At 39.2% G+C, this 17,742-nt stretch overlaps 1 protein-coding gene across 1 annotated transcript in view; it reads right to left on the reverse strand.

Moving 5' to 3' along the window:
- LOC134677915 (SID1 transmembrane family member 1-like) overlaps positions 1-17,742 on the reverse strand; it is a 40,194-nt gene that overhangs the window by 20,529 nt on the left and 1,923 nt on the right. Inside the window, exons 3-11 of the mRNA XM_063536361.1 lie at positions 17,098-17,188; positions 14,407-14,529; positions 8,337-8,515; positions 6,888-7,076; positions 4,906-4,989; positions 4,492-4,652; positions 3,807-3,961; positions 2,966-3,094; positions 1,072-1,090 (exon numbers count right to left, since the gene is read on the reverse strand). Of these exons, the coding sequence (XP_063392431.1) occupies positions 1,072-1,090; positions 2,966-3,094; positions 3,807-3,961; positions 4,492-4,652; positions 4,906-4,989; positions 6,888-7,076; positions 8,337-8,515; positions 14,407-14,529; positions 17,098-17,188 (1,130 nt within the window). The remainder of the gene's footprint in view (positions 1-1,071; positions 1,091-2,965; positions 3,095-3,806; positions 3,962-4,491; positions 4,653-4,905; positions 4,990-6,887; positions 7,077-8,336; positions 8,516-14,406; positions 14,530-17,097; positions 17,189-17,742) is intronic.

Here is a 17,742-nt window from a genome sequence, read left to right on the forward strand (position 1 = left end):
TAACAAGTGGCAGATCATATCACGACACCTATAGTTAGTTTATAGCGTTAGAAAGAAGGTAAGCGATCTTGACATGTCTTTTAATTGATAAACGCTTTTTAAAAATCAGTAACTATTACTTATGAAAGCGGAAGAATATAAATGATCGTATTAGATTCATAATTATTACATATTTGCCGTGACTTATTTTTAAAACGTGTTTTTCTATTAAAAGACACATCAAGATTGTTTACCTTTTTTCTAATGCTAAAAAAACGAACTATTACACCTTATAAAACAAAGTCCCCCGCTGGATCTGTATGTTCGTGAATTTGTTTGTATGTTCGTGATAAACGCAAAAACTACTGAACGGATTTTCATGAGGTTTTCACCTATCATACTATAAAACTCCCGTGAGTCTTGCTCATATATTAGTATTTTACAGTACATTTATACAATCGTGATATATAATAGAGAGCTTTTCAGTCGAGTGCCGTGATTAGGCCACGAAGCCTGCTGAGTGGCCTAAATAAGGCACGAGATTGAAAAGCTTGATTATATCACGTATTCAAGTATATTCTACAATTTTTTGGAGTTTATTAGGTAGCTGCTGAATTCCATTGGATGAAAGCATTAGCCCTATTTCACACTAGCCTTCTTTTATGTGTGACCCTCGAGTATAAAGGCCAGAACACACCGGCTGCGTCTGAGTAGCCGTGCACACACATGTCACGCAAGCGGTGTGCCGTCTCTTATAAGGATCTATACATTACAACGCGCGCGTGCACTGCATACGGTGTGAACAGGCCTTAAAGCAATTAACATATATACTACAGTAAGCGTAATGGTATGTAATGACAAACACAACAAACTGGCCCGATGACGTCATCACACACCACTATGCTCACCGCACAACTCTGTCACGTCAGAATACAGCTCTGTCACGTCAGATGACAGTTCTGACACGTCAGATGCTCGAGGCTGCATGAAGGCCAGTTTGATGAAACTGCCTTCCATTTGATCTGAAAAGTCTGACAGCAAAACTTACTTAAGTATCCTATGGCACTTGTCCCACCGCCGACGTTGAGCGATAAGCGAGTAGAACGATAAACTAGAAACGAGTGGGCGAGCGGCGAGAAGCGAGTGTTAGCTCCAATAGTTTTTGTCGCTCGGCTGTAGGCGAGTGTTCGAGTGCGACGGGCTATTACTCGCGTCACTCGCTCGGGCGGTGCAGCGTAGCCGAACACGCAGACTGATTGGTCTCGCAGCTTGAGTTCTAACTACGATGCGAGCTTCGCCGAGCGAGTACCGCTGAGCTAGTTTTATATTATCGCGGCGACAAACTAGTAGAGCGAGTGTTCTCGCCGGCAGTGTGAACAGCCAGCGATGAACTATTAATATATGTGTCTCTTTTTACTAACACAGGATCCTAATCTTTTGTTCGTTTCTTGGGCGAGAAAATCGCCGATAGTTAATCGCTTACTCGCTCTTGGTGGGACAAGTGCCTATAAGTCGAATTTAAAGTACGATGAGTTCAGGTCGTCTTCCGAACGCAGATCGCTGAGCACTGAGCGGACGGCCGTGGGTGCCCGGGATTGTTATTTTTAGTATTATTAACAAAAAAAAGAAATCATATATAAAATTACGCATTTTCATGTTAATGTGCTTTTGTGCAAAAATTGTTATACGTTAACATAATTTTCCGTCAGAGGAAAAAGGCGGCTAATTTAAAACATTTAGGCGCGAAGGGTTATCCTCCCATAGAAAATTAGCATTTGGCGCTTTTTTCCACTGGCAAAGTGGTTTTGCCAGAGTATATAGTATACAGATCTAGTGCATTAGTTATTTGTACAACAAGAGATCAAAGTTTGACACCTATTTCTTCGAGTGCTTATTTTGAGTCCCGTGCAAGCGAAAGATTCTAGCGTAGCGAGTGAATCTAATTTAGAATCTTGAGCGTAGTAAGGGATTCAAAAGCGCACGTGATGTAAATAACTTTGATCTCGTGTAGTACACAAAATTTTTCACCCTAAGCAGTGAGAACATACCTAGAGGGACAGAGATAATAGAACCCAAGTATATCGAACTTGTATTAGACCCCGCATGTTGAAATGACATTTGACTATAAAGGTAACTTGAATGTTGAGGCAAAATGCGATTTTGCTCACTGAGTGAGACAAAATGACTCAGTGAGCAAAATCGCATTTTGCTCACTGTCTTTAAGAAGCAAAGTTCGATATACTTGGTTCGTTGTTCGAGCTGCTGAGGTGAAAAATAATTTTCCATCGTATTTTCACGGAAACGTACGAACGTGTCTTGCTATTTCAGTCTCGGCACAAAAAGTACTGAGGTTGACTGAATTATCATGCCAAATACGAACGTTTCGGAGAAAATACGATGGAAAACAATTATGCACTACATATGTACCGATATTTACCGATGTCCCGGCGATCTCCCTCGCCCACTAGACACCGCTGCGAGGTGATCTCGGCCTCCGCGTTGATGGGCGTAGTGTGCCGTCTGCGCACGGACACGTTGCCCGCGTCGTGCGGGGTCGAGGGGGATGAGATGCATTCCACTGTGTAAGACTGTAACTATATTTACCGATGTCCCAGCGATCTCCCTCGCCCACTAGACACCGCTGCGAGGTGCTCTCGGCCTCCGCGTTGATGGGCGTGGCGTGCGGGGTCTAGAGGGGGTAGATGCATTCCACTGTGTAAGACTGTATAGTCTGTAGGTTTGTAGCTGGCCCCGAGCCGGTAATCCTGTCTATTATGTAAGACTGTAACTATATTTACCGATGTCCCGGCGATCTCCCTCCCCCATTAGACACCTAAAGGTTGTCTGGAAGAGATCGCTTTTTAGCGATAAGACCGCCTGTCGTTTAACCTCTTCTTCCTGTATTATTTGTATTGTTTTCTGTAATGATGTGTGCAATAAAGGGTATTTGTATTGTATTGTATTGTATATTTACCGATATCCGGGCGATCTCCCTCGCCCACTAGACACCGCTGCGAGGTGCTCTCGGCCTCCGCGTTGATGGGCGTAGTGTGCCGTCTGCGCACGGACACGTTGGCCGCGTCGTGCGGGGTCGAGGGGGAGGAGATGCATTCCGCTGGAAAGAGAGAGATGTAATTATACTCGTAGTAAATATTTTATATTGCAAAAATAATACGAGGCCTTGAAATGTACAAGCCACGTAGAAACATAAGAAGAAGCCGAGAGCAGCCCCCGCCGCGCTCATATAGCCCTGGTACCTTTACTTGGATATTCTCGATATATTGTAGTATATTTGTGAAGTATTTACATGTATTTGTGTGTATTCGTCCAGTATTGGCATGTATTCGTTCAGTATTTACCAGTATTTGTCTGTATTTGTATGTATTTGCCAGTATTCATGTGTATTTCACTTGCAATATTCAAGTTTTTGCCTGTATTTCACCTATCCTAGCCAAATACTGTCCGGCTATACTTTTTCTTACCTTCATTCAAGTTAACCTCAGCATCTTGTCTCGCCTTACGTCGTTGGTACACGACCGTAATTATAAACGCCACGTAGAAACATAAGAACCCGAAGCGAAGCGGCCCCCGGTGCGATCATGTAGCCCTAGTACCTTTACTTGGATATTCTCGATATATTGTAGTATATTTACAAACGATTTTACTCTGTTTACATGTTTTTATGTAGTAGGTATTTACCTGTATTCGTCCTGTATGTGCATGTATTCGTCCAGTATTTACCAGAATTCTCATGTATTTGGTTATTATTTGCCCAATATTTACCTATATTAATTCTGCATTTACACAGTTTTCTAGTATTTTCTTACCTTCATTCAGATTAGCCTCGGCATCTTGCCTCGCCTTCCGTCTTTGATACACGACGGTGATTATAAACGCCACGTAGAAACATAAGAAGAAGCCCAGAGCAGCCCCCGCCGCGATCAAGTAGTCCTGGTATGATATCGTCGCTATGATACGGAGGCTGCAACAAATACTCATTTTAAAGTCGTATGTATTTGCACTATGCACTGCAGGCAGGGTGTTTATTTAGTCACCTGCAATAATTTACGGGGTGAATATATAGGTCATATTGAGCAACTTTTATTATGGGACCAACCCCGATATCGCGAAAAAAATTGGCTGACCTTGACATTTTCTATGGGTAGTAATTTTTTTTTCACGATTTCCGGATTAGTCCCATAGCAATAGTTGCTCAGTATGACCTATATATTCAGCCCGTAAATTATTGCATGTGACTAAATAAACATCCTGTAATTGCGATGGATTCATGTCGTATTGAGGTTTTCGCTTACACTTGTCAAAAAGTTATCTGTATTTGACGGTATTCGTCAATTATTGTCCTATATTTGGATGTATTTACCTGTATTTAATTATATTTATTTGTATTTGCCAGTATTCCCATGTATTTCGCTTGTATGTGTAAAGTATTTGCCTGTATTTCACCTGTTTATGCATGTATTCAGATGTATTCGTCAACTATTGCTAACTTACGTGAAGTTCTTAGTCCTCGCAGTAGTAGCCACGTAGCTCTGCTCCCAGCCTAGATACCGCGCCATGGTGGGTAGAGTTTTGTTCGCGTTCTGTCCCGTGCAGTCCTCGTCTGAAGTTTTCACTATGAAAACTATGTAGAAGCCCACGGGGAACATGTCTTGCTGGAATTCAAGAATTAAACAATTTAGCGCACGTAGAACAGGTTTAAATATTTGAATAAATATACAGCTTTTGTTCGCGTGCGTCACGCCGACACATTCGTTTAGACCCTTCTGCTGAATAGCCAAAATTTGGATCAGTGCCTATTTCTTTCGACAATATACTTCTTTATCCAGATCATCATAGTTTCCTTTACGCTCCAGATCCAATATTGACAAACGTATATTGCTGTTAGTGTGTACATAGTTTACTTACGTTTAATGTGATACCTCCTCGCCTCGTCATCGTCAGGTAGTACCCGTCGTATAGTATGTTTCTCTCGTTATCGAATACTGGACACTAAAAAAAATATAGGAAACACGTTAAGGTCAATGAGAAGACCGTCTGTCAGGTAAGACCGTCTATAGTTCGGAGCTTTGTAACAGAGCCCGGCGGCTAATTCTATTGTCTATTCAATAGATAGAGATAGAGAATAGTAGCACGTGCGGTTTTACTTAACAATAGACTCTATTGTTAAGTAAAACCGCACGTGCTACTTACCTGCAAAAAAGGGTCACCCTTATTCTAATTGGCACATTTGGCACCCGAGCGCGGACTAGTCCAACGCTCAAAAAACCAGAGGTGCGCTCTCCGATAACGCGTCTTTGTTACGCATCTCGATGACACATTTTAGACTGGTTCTGTAGTGTTCGACTCGCCGGCACTCAGTAACAGGTTTTTATGCAGGTGGTTGTGGCACATGGCACGAGCGGTTTTACTTAACAATAGACAAGTATCCAAGTAGTTTATTTGCATTCATGTTGTACATAAGATCTTATGAAATAAAAGTTTCAAACATGAGCCCCGTTAGGGCATGGCAATCCTTATAAGTAACTTAAGCTAACTTAAACTAATGTGTTTTTTTTACACTAGGTAACAAGTGTAACAAGCTTATTAGTTATTGTACAGAAAAATGGCATTTTATAATTTGTCGTTAAAATATTCATTCACAGAATAATAGGTTTTTGCTATAAGCATTTGTTTTAGTTTATTTGAAAAAACACTTTCTTTTTCTTCTTTTTTAATTTCTTCAGGTAGTTTATTATATAATTTTATCGACATTTTTAAAGGGCCAGTAGAATGTAGTTTTAATCGGGAGGGTGGTGGCATTAATCTTGAATTGTATCTAGATGGGTAGGACGAGGGTATGTCTCCTCGTTTTGTGTAAAATTCTGTGTATTTATGTACAAATTTGCAAGTCTCCAAAATGTAAAGGCAGGGTAGAGTAAGTATTTTATATTTTACAAAGTATGGTTTGCAACTATCCGGTTCTTCAATATTGACGATTATCCGTATCAGGTTTTTTTGCTTAATGAAAAGCGAGGGAGCTTCACTACTATTTCCCCATAAGATTATTCCATAGCAGTAGTAGTACAATATGATTAGCTCGGGCTCTATTAAAAACCTACGAACTATACAAGCTCTTTCGTCGCTTCTATAATAACATTAATAACTGTTGCGTTTCTACAACCGTCCCCAAGGGGTAAAACGGGACCCTATTACTAAGACTCTGCTGTCCGTCCGTCCGTCCGTCTGTCACCAGGCTGTATCTCACGAACCGTGATAGCTAGACAGTTGAAATTTTCACAGATGATGTATTTCTGTTGCCGCTATAACAACAAATACTAAAAACAGAATAAAATAAAGATTTAAGTGGGGCTCCCATACAACAAACGTGATTTTTGACCGAAGTTAAGCAACGCCGGGCGGGGTCAGTACTTGGATGGGTGACCGTTTTTTTGCCTTTTTTGCATTATGGTACGGACCCTTCGTGCGCGAGTCCGACTCGCACTTCCCCGGTTTTTTCCACTACTTTGTGTATATCTTAGTTTTGTAAAATATTTTCAATGTTTATGATCAGTATTTGTCAAATATTTACCTGCATTAGTCCTGTATTTGTACAGTATTGACCTGAATTTAATACTTACCACCCATATTAGGCTAGTATTTCCAACACTTAACCGTATATAACCTTTATTTTATTGTATTCGTTAAATATGTTGATGTATTCAACTGTATTCGTCTTGTATTCGAACAGTATTTATTTGCCTTTGTAAATACTGCTCAAATACAAGACGAATACATTTAAATACATCAAAATATTGAACGAATACAGTAAAATAAAGGTACAGCTAAAGCTACAGGGTACAGACCCTAAGGTGTATTAAATTTGGTCTGGTTTTATAAAATATAATTACGGAAAAATTCTGAATAGATATGACAGCACAGACGTCATCGTCCGACTCTATCATGACGATCACGCTCTTCGGTTGTCTAAACCACGAGTATGAATCTTGACTTTCGAAGATGTTCTCCAGAAACACGCTCTTCTCTTCTCCGCTACACATGGATTGTCTTTTCTCACTTTGTTTCTTCAAATCCATTTCCTGGAAGTTACATTTAAATGGTTATTCACAGAATAAAAAAATAATTAATAATAATATAATAAATAAATATTATAGGACATTCTTACACAGATTGACTAAGTCCCACAGTAAGCTCAAGAAGGCTTGTGTTGTGGGTACTCAGACAACGATATATATAATATACAAATACTTAAATACATAGAAAACACCCATGACTCAGGAACAAATATCTGTATCATCATACAAATAAATGCCCTTACTGGGATTCGAACCCAGGACCATTGGCTTCGCAGGCAGGGTCACTACCCACTAGGCCAGACCGGTCGTCAAGAATAGATATACGTACAGAACATAATTCTCACTTTCCGACTAATGCCACAAATAAAATTGGAGAAACATAAAAAACAAAATCATATTTGTCAGCATATGTTGGTCATTGTGGTGTCCATAGTCTACGGACACCAGTCACCATAAGGATAGGCCGTATGCTTGTTTGCCACCGCCGTGGTATAATAAATGAGCCGATGTGCTATACTATGACTTTAGTAGGATACAAATTAAAACATTTGAGAAAAAAGCCTTCTTTTTCCTCTGGATTCTTCGATTCTTAGTTTAATATCTACACACCTTTTAAAAACCTCCTGGTTTAAATTAGTAGTATTTCGGAGGACTAGGCGTCACCGTTTTATGTATAGAAATCTTTGACCGTTTCTCTTACAATAGTGACATTTTACATAAACCTTACCTTTTCCTGCTTAAAAGGAAAGAAGTAATATTTCGGCTGGCTCGGCATCACCGTTATATTAGTAGTAGTATTTAATTGTATGTAGAAAACAATGACCGTTTCTCTTACAATAGTGACATTTTACATAAACCTTACCTTTTCCTGCTTAAAAGGAAAGAAGTAATATTTCGGCTGGCTCGGCGCCACCGTTATATTAGTTCGTATTTAACTGTATGTAGAAAACAATGACCGTTTCTCTTACAATAGTGACATTTTACATAAACCTTACCTTTTCCTGCTTAAAAGGAAAGAAGTAATATTTCGGCTGGCTCGGCGCCACCGTTATATTAGTTCGTATTTAACTGTATGTAGAAAACAATGACAGTTTCTCTTACAATAGTGACATTTTACATAAACCTTACCTTTTCCTGCTTAAAAGGAAAGAAGTAATATTTCGGCTGGCTCGGCGTCACCGTTATATTAGTAGTAGTATTTAACTGTATGTAGAAAACTTTGACCGTTTCTCTTACAATAGTGACATTTTACATAAACCTTACCTTTTCCTGCTTAAAAGGAAAGAAGTAATATTTCGGCTGGCTCGGCGTCACCGTTATATTAGTAGTAGTATTTAACTTTATGTAGAAATCTTTGACCGTTTCTACTACAATAGTAACTTCTATCGGGTCCGGCGAGGAGGACGTTAGGTGGACGAGCGGAGTGTTCTGGTTCGAGACGTCTGAAAAAGACGAGGCAGGTAAGACTTATTTATTTTAATTTCAAGCTAACAGGAACGGTACAATTATAACTACTATTAAACTCTAAATTTAAATGGAACAAACAAAAAGCTTTGTAAAAAACACCACTACAGATCATTACTAAAACTGGCACGTATGTATAGAACATCATCTGTGTATAAGTCATAATAGCTAAATACATATATATGCTGCTTTTACTTAGTCATCCATGTTCATATATTCGGTTCATATGCCAAGATATACGTCAAGTTTGGCGCTACTATGCGATATGTATGCATTAGCTTGGCACAGACAAGTCAGTGAAAACTTCGTATTAGCATGTATTAGTCTACAATTCGTGCCAGTTTTTGCGTTACTAATTTTGTGGCAGAACTGACGATTTAGTGAGTAACTTATTTATTTCATGAAGAATATTAGATATAAATATAAAATATTATATAAAATTGTTTATATTAGCAGTGGGGGATAGTCTCCGCATAATCGATTGAATATAGGTAGACATATTAAAATATCATATATTTTTCTCATTGAAGAAATTATGAACTAAGTATAGGTGTATGCAATAATAAATATAATAAATAAATACATTATTTCTTGGTTTTATTACTATTTACAAATGGTTTATTTACAGTAGGTATACGGTTTATTTCCTCTATACAACGACCAAATCCTTGAGTATATTTTGTATAAATACACCTATATCCATTCGGTTACTTTAGCTATACATAAGAATCTTATATACTCACATAGTTTTCATGGAAAACCAAAATAGAGGCCCAATAATCGATTTTTCACCACACAAGCTCGGAAAGGCTTACTTTGCACTTCATAAACTGATAGCAAAGTTGCATTTTATATTTTATTCACATGTGAGGCAAAGTAATCAAATGCAAATTTTGAGTTGTTTTCTTATGTTTGCTGGTAGAATTAACTTTTAAATGATGATTTTATATGATCAATATTTAATAATTCATTTGGATTTGATTTGGTTTGATTTTGTTTGATTTATTACATTTAATATTTGCTTCAGTTTGGTGTGGTAAAAAATTAATTTTGTGTTTCACTCGGGGGCAAATTTTGTTTAACCCTCGTGCTTTGAAACCCTCGCAACGCTCAATTTTGTAATCTTTCCCTTGCTCGGGTATCAATATTAGCACGAGCGATTAAACAACAACTTTGCCCCCTTGTAAAACAAATAACTATTGGCAACTTTCCGCGCCTCAAAAATTTTGTTTTATTTACTTTCACTGTGACAACTGTGTATATAAGCTTCTTGTAAACATATAAGTGTAAACAATCGGTGATATAATAAAAACGTGTTAACAATAAAATTATTTACGTATGAGGGGCCCGCAGTAGACACGGATCCGTCCCCCATTTACTATGTCAGCGTGAACAGAAAGACAGACCCATTTTATATGTGACGTTCTCAAGCAAAAGTTATAGTTTGTAGCTTTCTAATAGACCCCGACGGCTAGTCCTGTCTATTGTTAAGTAAAACCGCTCGTGCCACGTGCCACAACCACCTGCATAAAAAATCGTTCACTTGACCCAGGTAATGAATTACAACTCCTATGGAAATTGCAATAAGATTCAAAATTAACTAAAGTGATAAATATTTTGTTAGGACGTGTGTGGTCCGTTCAACTCGCCGGCACTCAGTACTACGGTTACAGAGTGCCGGCGAGTCGAACGCTACAGAACCAGTCTAAAATGTGTTATCGAGATGCGTAACAAAGGCGCGTTATCGGAGAGCGCACCTACACTGGTTTTTTGAGCGTTGGACTAGCCCGCGCTCAGGTGCCAAATAGAATAATTAAGACCCTTTTTTTGCAGGTAAGTAGCACGTGCGGTTTTACTTAACAATAGACAATAGGATTAGCCGTCGGGGTCTATTAGAAAGCTACAAACTATACCACATTGTCGTTTACCATGACGAGATTTGCTTGTACCTTCATACGAATGACCTGTCAGAGCATCCTTATGGCAAGCGACAATGTGGTACCTTTGCTTGGGAACGTCACATATGTGTATAAAACCCGAACAGCGGGCTTATGATGGTCGCGATTTTACGTCTATCATTGTGGCATGTCAAGTTCTAATAATAATAAGCCTTGGATTAAAAATTTAATGCAAAGCGGAACCATCATACCCACCCAGAAATGTATGACTTCTTTTAAGGCAATTGTGTTTGTTAAAGAAATTGTTTCAATAATATTCTATAACACCTTTCGTCATATTAGTCATTAAATTACAGAAGGTAGATGCCACGCGGCATTCTCTACCATGTCTGGTCGGATTTTATTTTGGAAATCATGCAAATATATGTAATCACGGATTAAAAGACCGCAATAAAGAAAAATATATATTTATATTCGTATCATAGAGAAACATAAGTACAGTCGCCATCAGATATATCGGAGCGGCCAAGGTGTTCACAATATCTGAACACACACTCTAACGCCTTGACAATAGAGGCGTGCTCAGATATTTGTGAGCACCTTGGCCGCTCCGATATATCTGATGGCGACTGTACCTAAAGAAAGAGTGGTAATTCTTTTCAGTTTTCTCACCAAAACGCAAGTTATTTCGTGGTCGACATCTAGCGTCAAGTAGTGGAACTATCAGTACCGCTACTTGACACCAGGCCCCAATTTCACATCGGTGACAGGTGCGACGAATTGTAATATCACTGTTGCTGACGTCACATTCATCCATGGGCTACGATTACCACTTACCATCGGGCGGGCCGTATTCCTGTTTGCCACCATCATTGTATTATTCAAAAAAACTTTATTATATCGGAAAAAAACAGATATTTCTCCTGCGAAGTTTCTGACAATTGTCAAAGATTTAGAAGAATTGTAGGTAATTCTTGACAGGTAAAGAGTTATATGTCGAAATTTCGTGACAATTGTAGTGTTTCTTGTGATAATTGTCATAAACTTAGCAAGAGAAATATCTGTTTTTTTCCGATATAATAAAGTTTTTTTAAATAATACAATGATGGTGGCAAACAGGAATACGGCCCGCCCGATGGTAAGCGGTAACCGTAGCCCATGGATACCTGTGACGTCAGCAACAGTGATTTTACAATTCGTCGCACCTGTCACGTTGGTGAAACAGGGGCCAGATGTCACAAGTGTCGCTACTGACGAAAAATGTACTGCTAAAACAATTTACAACTAATATTATAAACAGGAGTTGAAAATAGAGTTAATTCGGTTATAATATTAGCTGAAAATTGTTGAGCATTAGTTTTCGTTCGTCGCGACATCTATTGTCAACTAGCAGTACTGATAAATTCCGCTACTTGGCGCTAGATGTCGACTATGAAATAACGCGCGTTTTGGTAAGAAATCTGATGTATGAAGTTGAGTTACCACTCGTTCTTTACTTATACAGGGTGTCCCAGAATTCGATGTCAAGCCGTTAACGGATGATAGACCAAGTCATAACAGTTATCATAAAAATACAAAAAAAAATCCAACTCATGTTCTTTCAAAATTATGGTCACTTTAAAAATTCACTAATAAATCCACACCCTGTAATTATTCAAGATTACACAATAATAAAAAAATTAGAATAAATTATGGAATTTGTAGTAACAAGAGTTAAAGAATCATTACAGGGTGTGGATTTTTTATTGAATTTTTAAAGTGACCATAATTTTTTAAAAACATTAGTTGGATTTTTTTTTTGTATTTTTATGATAACTGTTACGACTTGGTCTATCATCCGTTTACGGCTTGACGTCGAATTCTGGGACACCCTGTACAGTGTGTTTTATGTAACAGGAGCAATAAATTAAACTGTAGGCTGTACGCCTCAAACTGACCAACATTTGTTCAGCAACTTTTAAAAATAACTCATGTTTTGATTTTTATTACACTTTAAAGTTTATACTAAGACGCAAAAAGGAAGTCTAAAGGATTCATAATTTTTAAAAGTTGCTGAACAAATGTTGGTCAGTTTGAGGAGTTGAGTTTTATTAGTATGTTGAGTTTGGTCAGCCTTTAGTTTAATCTATTGCTCCTGTTACTGGAAGCACCCTGTATATGTATTTATATATAGGTATTCTTATGAGGCTATATACTTGTGTATACACAATATTAACAGCCTAAGTACTAACATCAATATCCCTACTAGTTTTATAAATGCCAAAGTAACTCTGGTAAAATTTTTGGTACAACTTTAAATAGAAATGCCCAAATACGAACGTTTCCGAGCAAATACGATGGAAATTATGCACTACATCTGTGCAGTCGACGTCAGAAATATGTTTACATTTTTCGCCTTATTACAAAGGGTTAAGGTGCAAAAGTGTAGACATATTTTTGACATCGACTGTACATTAAAACGTTGGTTGGGCCAACTCGAAAGAATGGGTGAAGATCGTGCTGTAATGAGAGCATAGGTCGACCGACTGGACACCGCCCTATCTTCCTAAGACCCAGCCATACAAAGGAAAAAACCAGAATTTGCCACTGAAGTTTGAACCTTTAGTGCAGGGAATAGAGTTAATTTTGTTTGAAAATTGAACGAAACAAAAGAAATGCGACTCTGTTACAATTGAATATGATTTAAATTTAATCGAACTGAATAAGTACTATAGGTAGGACCTTGGGCCTTACGAGGCTACCTATAGGTCGTCCTAAGTATCGGTGGGCGGATCGAGTGGAGGCAGAGGGGCTACCGCGAAAACAAAAATCCGCAAATTGCGGGTATCTTTCTCTTTTACTCCAATGAAGGCGTAATAAGACTGACAGAGAAAAATGCCCGCAAATTGCGAACTTCGATTTTCGCGGTTATAGCCCCGATCTCCGGGAGCTCGGCGTCAGTGAAAACTGAGTAAATTGGCGTGCTTTTGTGTTGGAGGCCAATCATTTTGGGTCATCGTGCCAAACTAGTAAGGGCCACTTCCACCCCACTAACCCGGGGTTAACCGGTTAAACCTGGTGTTACCACGGTTACCAGTACAATTTGACACTGGGTTAACGGTTTAACCGGTTAACCCCGGGTTAGTGGGATGGTGCAAGTGGCTCTAAGTAGTAGTAATGCTTTTTTGACATTTCCTATCTGATTTCAATTTTTAACAAGCAGAGGCGTCTGCTAACGATGCTACTATTAAGGGGTCATCCATTAATTACGTCACACGTTTAGGGGGAGGGAGGGGGTCAAGAAAATGTGACATATTGTGACATGGGGGAGGGGGGAGACACAAACTTTGTGACGTCACTTTAACTTCATCAGTAACCGAAAATTTATTTAAATTATTTAGTTCGCTGTACATTTAAATAACAAGTTTTTAAAACGAAAATAGTTTTTAATCGTTTAATCTTCTTTCCTATGCATTTTTGGGTTATAAAATTACTAATATTTATATCGTCAAAAATATTTTGATAAAATATTAATAATACTTAGGTACTTACTTAATTCGATTTGGCGATTTCGTAGAAAAAATGTGACGTCACACTAGGGGGGGAGGGGTTTGCCAAGAGTGACAAGAGGGGGGGGAGGGGTCAAAAAACCTAGAAATTGGTGTGACGTAATTAATGGATGACCCCTAAGGTTAGAATAAGGAGATCCAACAGCTAACTAAATGACAATGGAATCTTAAATAGATATATGTATAGAGCCAATCACAGGAACTCGCAAATAGATATGTAATAAAAACATATACTTAAGTAACTTAATATGGTGGAAAGATTTGCTGCCTAGGGATGAGGTCTTGGTGGCTCAGATGGCAGAGCGCTGGAGTATCGATCCAGAGGCCGTGAGTTCAAGTCTCAACCAAGACAGTAATTTTTCCACTTTTAAATTTATTTCCTATCTGGGTCATAAGCGTTACTATCAAAACATGTTGCCTTACCGCACGTCTCCTCGTCCTCAGCGAACATGTTGTTGTGTGGACAGAGAGTCCGCGATATGTTGGTGAACTGTTGGAAGCTGCCAGGCACCTCCACCACCATGGGCAGCTGCCAGGACGACACCCCTGAGGAATACGCGATACAGTCAATCTATCAATCAAAATCATTTCAATTTCATTTGTTTCGTCATCACAGGTATAGTGTGTAGCTTCCAAATAGAGCTCGACGGCTAATCCTATTGTCTATTGTTAAGTAAAACTGCTCGTGCCACTTGCCACAACCACCTGCATAAAAAATACGTACTTCGGTTACTGAGTGCCGGCGAGTCGAACGCTACAGAACCAGTCTAAAATGTGTCATCGAGATGCGTAACAAAGGCGCGTTATCGGAGAGCGCACCTACACTGGTTTTTTGAGCGTTGGACTAGCCCGCGCTCAGGTGCCAAATAGAATAATGAGGACCCTTTTTTGCAGGTAAGTAGCACGTGCGGTTTTACTTAACAATAGACAATAGAATTAGCCGTCGGGCTCTATTTGAAATCTACACACTATAACAGTATCACTACACCCACATGACTGGTGTAGTGATACTGTTATAGTGTGTAGGAATGAAGGATGTTACCAACGTAATAGCTTAGATCTTAAGAGCCAACAGGAGTGGTAATTTATCCATACAAACGTACTCGACTGTTTCCTCCGTGGGTTTTGAAGCTAGAGCAATGATTTTTTCAACACAGATTAATATTGTCAATATCTGTGTCGGACCGTTTTGCTTTTTTTGATATTTTTGTTTTTTAAGACGCTAGAGCCGTTCAAAAATGGCCAAAATGGCCTCATTGACTATGCCGCAATGAGAGGCGTAGTATACAAAACTGATATCAATTAGCCAAAAAAACAAAACGGTCCGACACAGATAATTTCATAATCATTTAGATTTCCAAATTGGTTAAGTTTTGGAGGAGGAAACAGTCGAGTACGAAACCTCGATTTTTGAGATTTTTACGAAGAAGTTTTCGCCTTGTCCTTCTCGCACTAGTTTTAGGAAATTTAGGTGCCGGTTCCGTTAGCGAGACGGGTATATTTACCTAAAATATTTAAAACTCAGCTCCTGTTTCGTCTTAATTGTAATCGTTCATAAAGAGCCGTCTGTTGTCTCTAGTTGACATACGCACATATTTATATACATATAGGTATACATATACATTATCAAAATAATACCAATCTAATCTGGTCACGTCTTAATTATATCGTAGTGATCTATCAAAATTAGAATTAGAAGCGAAATATAAAAGTAAGTCATGAGCGAATTTGCGATTTATAGAGTTAAGTTTGCCTCTTTAATTTTTACTCTAATTTTATGGGTCCTCTACACGATGGGCCAACGCCGGCCACTCCAAGGGACGCAGCCATGCGGTAGAATGAGATAGCAATATAACATCAAATAAATAAAAAAAGTTAAGTGCAATTGAACGTCTTTCGATCGTGTAAGTAGATTATAATTATCTTAAGAAAAATTAAAAACTAAATTACTTACACTTCATACAAAAAGACCACTCCGTCACATTTTTTGAACAACGAAAATATGAATCTAAGATGTTAGTAGATCTGGCATGAGGGCGGGGGGAAATGACCGAACGGGATAGTCTTATGTATATTTCCGTAGGAGTAGCAGCGAAAGCGTTATTATTGTTTGTCCTTGTCACAGTCTCCAGTATTATGGTGGGCAACAAATAAATTCGACCAATCATAGTGTTGCATTGCGTACGTTTTGTCCCTCACGGATCCCGCACGCGTATAAAGGCCTGCGCAAACCGGCGGAGCGCAGCGCAGATCACTTTAAAATTATCAATGTATTTTCTTCCCTATTTCAACTACCCTCAGGTATAAAATTTAAATGCATTGAGACCGACCTCGGAGCATCACGGAGCAGTGTTGCCAACTTGGCATAAATGATGCCAGATCTGGCATATTTTCACTAGCTTTGGCACCAAAATTTTCCATTTAGCATCTGGCATATTTTTTAGCATAATTTAGTCTAAGCCAAATTTGCACCAACTTGGCAGCAAGAATATGCGCCATCGCCTTATTTGGTTCATATTTTCATATGAATTTTGACTTTTGTGGACGGATGGACGTCAACGGACTATATCAAGTTGGTCAAGCAGATCTTGTTAGTAGAGAAAGGCGGTAAATTTGAAAAAAGTATGTGTTTAATTTCGAGTGATATTTTAGCATTTTTTTAGCGTAGGTCTTTCAAAAATCTTTGGCATAATTTTGGCATAATCTAGACATTAGTCCAGCATTTTTTCAAAATCCGAGTTGGCATCACTGTCACGGAGGATTGTTACTCCGCGGCATCGAGGAGCATGCTAAAGGATACCACGGCGGTAGGCGCCGGCATGCAGTGGCATCCCGCGGCATGCGCCGAGGCCTCCCGAGTGCGCCGGAGTGGCGCCGGGACGACGGGGGAGAACTCGTGCACACTAGTCACTAATCCCTTGTGATAGAGTACACGTGGCACCATGCCGCGGCAACCCCTCGCGGTATCGCGGGGGATTTTACCTCGCCGGTGTGTGCTGCGCGGCGTAAATCCTCCTTGATGATCTGATCTGCGCTCCGCCGGTTTGCGCTGGCCTTACCACTCCTATAGGATCCTACCTTCTATGAACGAAAATAATTTTGACCCAAGCATACCTTTCTGTTGTCGCGCCGTGACAAAGAGAGGGAACGTGCTGTTAGCGAAGTTGCTGGCGACTGTCACTCGCGCCGGCGTGTCGAATGAGTCCTGCGGGCCAACACAACATTTGTTAATAGGGTCCAGGACACATACGAGCCGCCTCGCGAGGAAATTGCCTCGCGAAGGAACTGCCTCGCGAGTCAATTGCCGCGCGAAGCACGGCCAGCAGTGACGTGCCTCGCCACGATACAAATATATAGCCAAGGAAATTAGAATTTTGACTTCTATAGTTGACGCTCGATGTTGACTACGAAATAACTCCTGTTTTGGTAAGAAAGCTGATGTATGAACTTACCTCTCTTTCCTTACATACAGGGTGTCCCAGAATTCGACGTCAAGCCGTAAACGGATGATAGACCAAGTCATAACAGTTATCATAAAAATACAAAAAAAAAATCCAACTCATGTTTTTTAAAAATTATGGTCACTTTAAAAATTCACTAAAAAATCCACACCCTGTAATGGTTCTTTAACTCTTGTTACTACAAATTCCATAATTTATTCTAATGTTTTTATTATTGTGTAATCTTGAATAATTACAGGGTGAGGATTTTTTAGTGAATTTTTAAAGTGACCATAATTTTTAAAAAACATGAGTTGGG

This window comes from Cydia fagiglandana, chromosome 27, assembly GCF_963556715.1.
Source record: "Cydia fagiglandana chromosome 27, ilCydFagi1.1, whole genome shotgun sequence".
Lineage (NCBI taxonomy): Eukaryota > Metazoa > Arthropoda > Insecta > Lepidoptera > Tortricidae > Cydia > Cydia fagiglandana.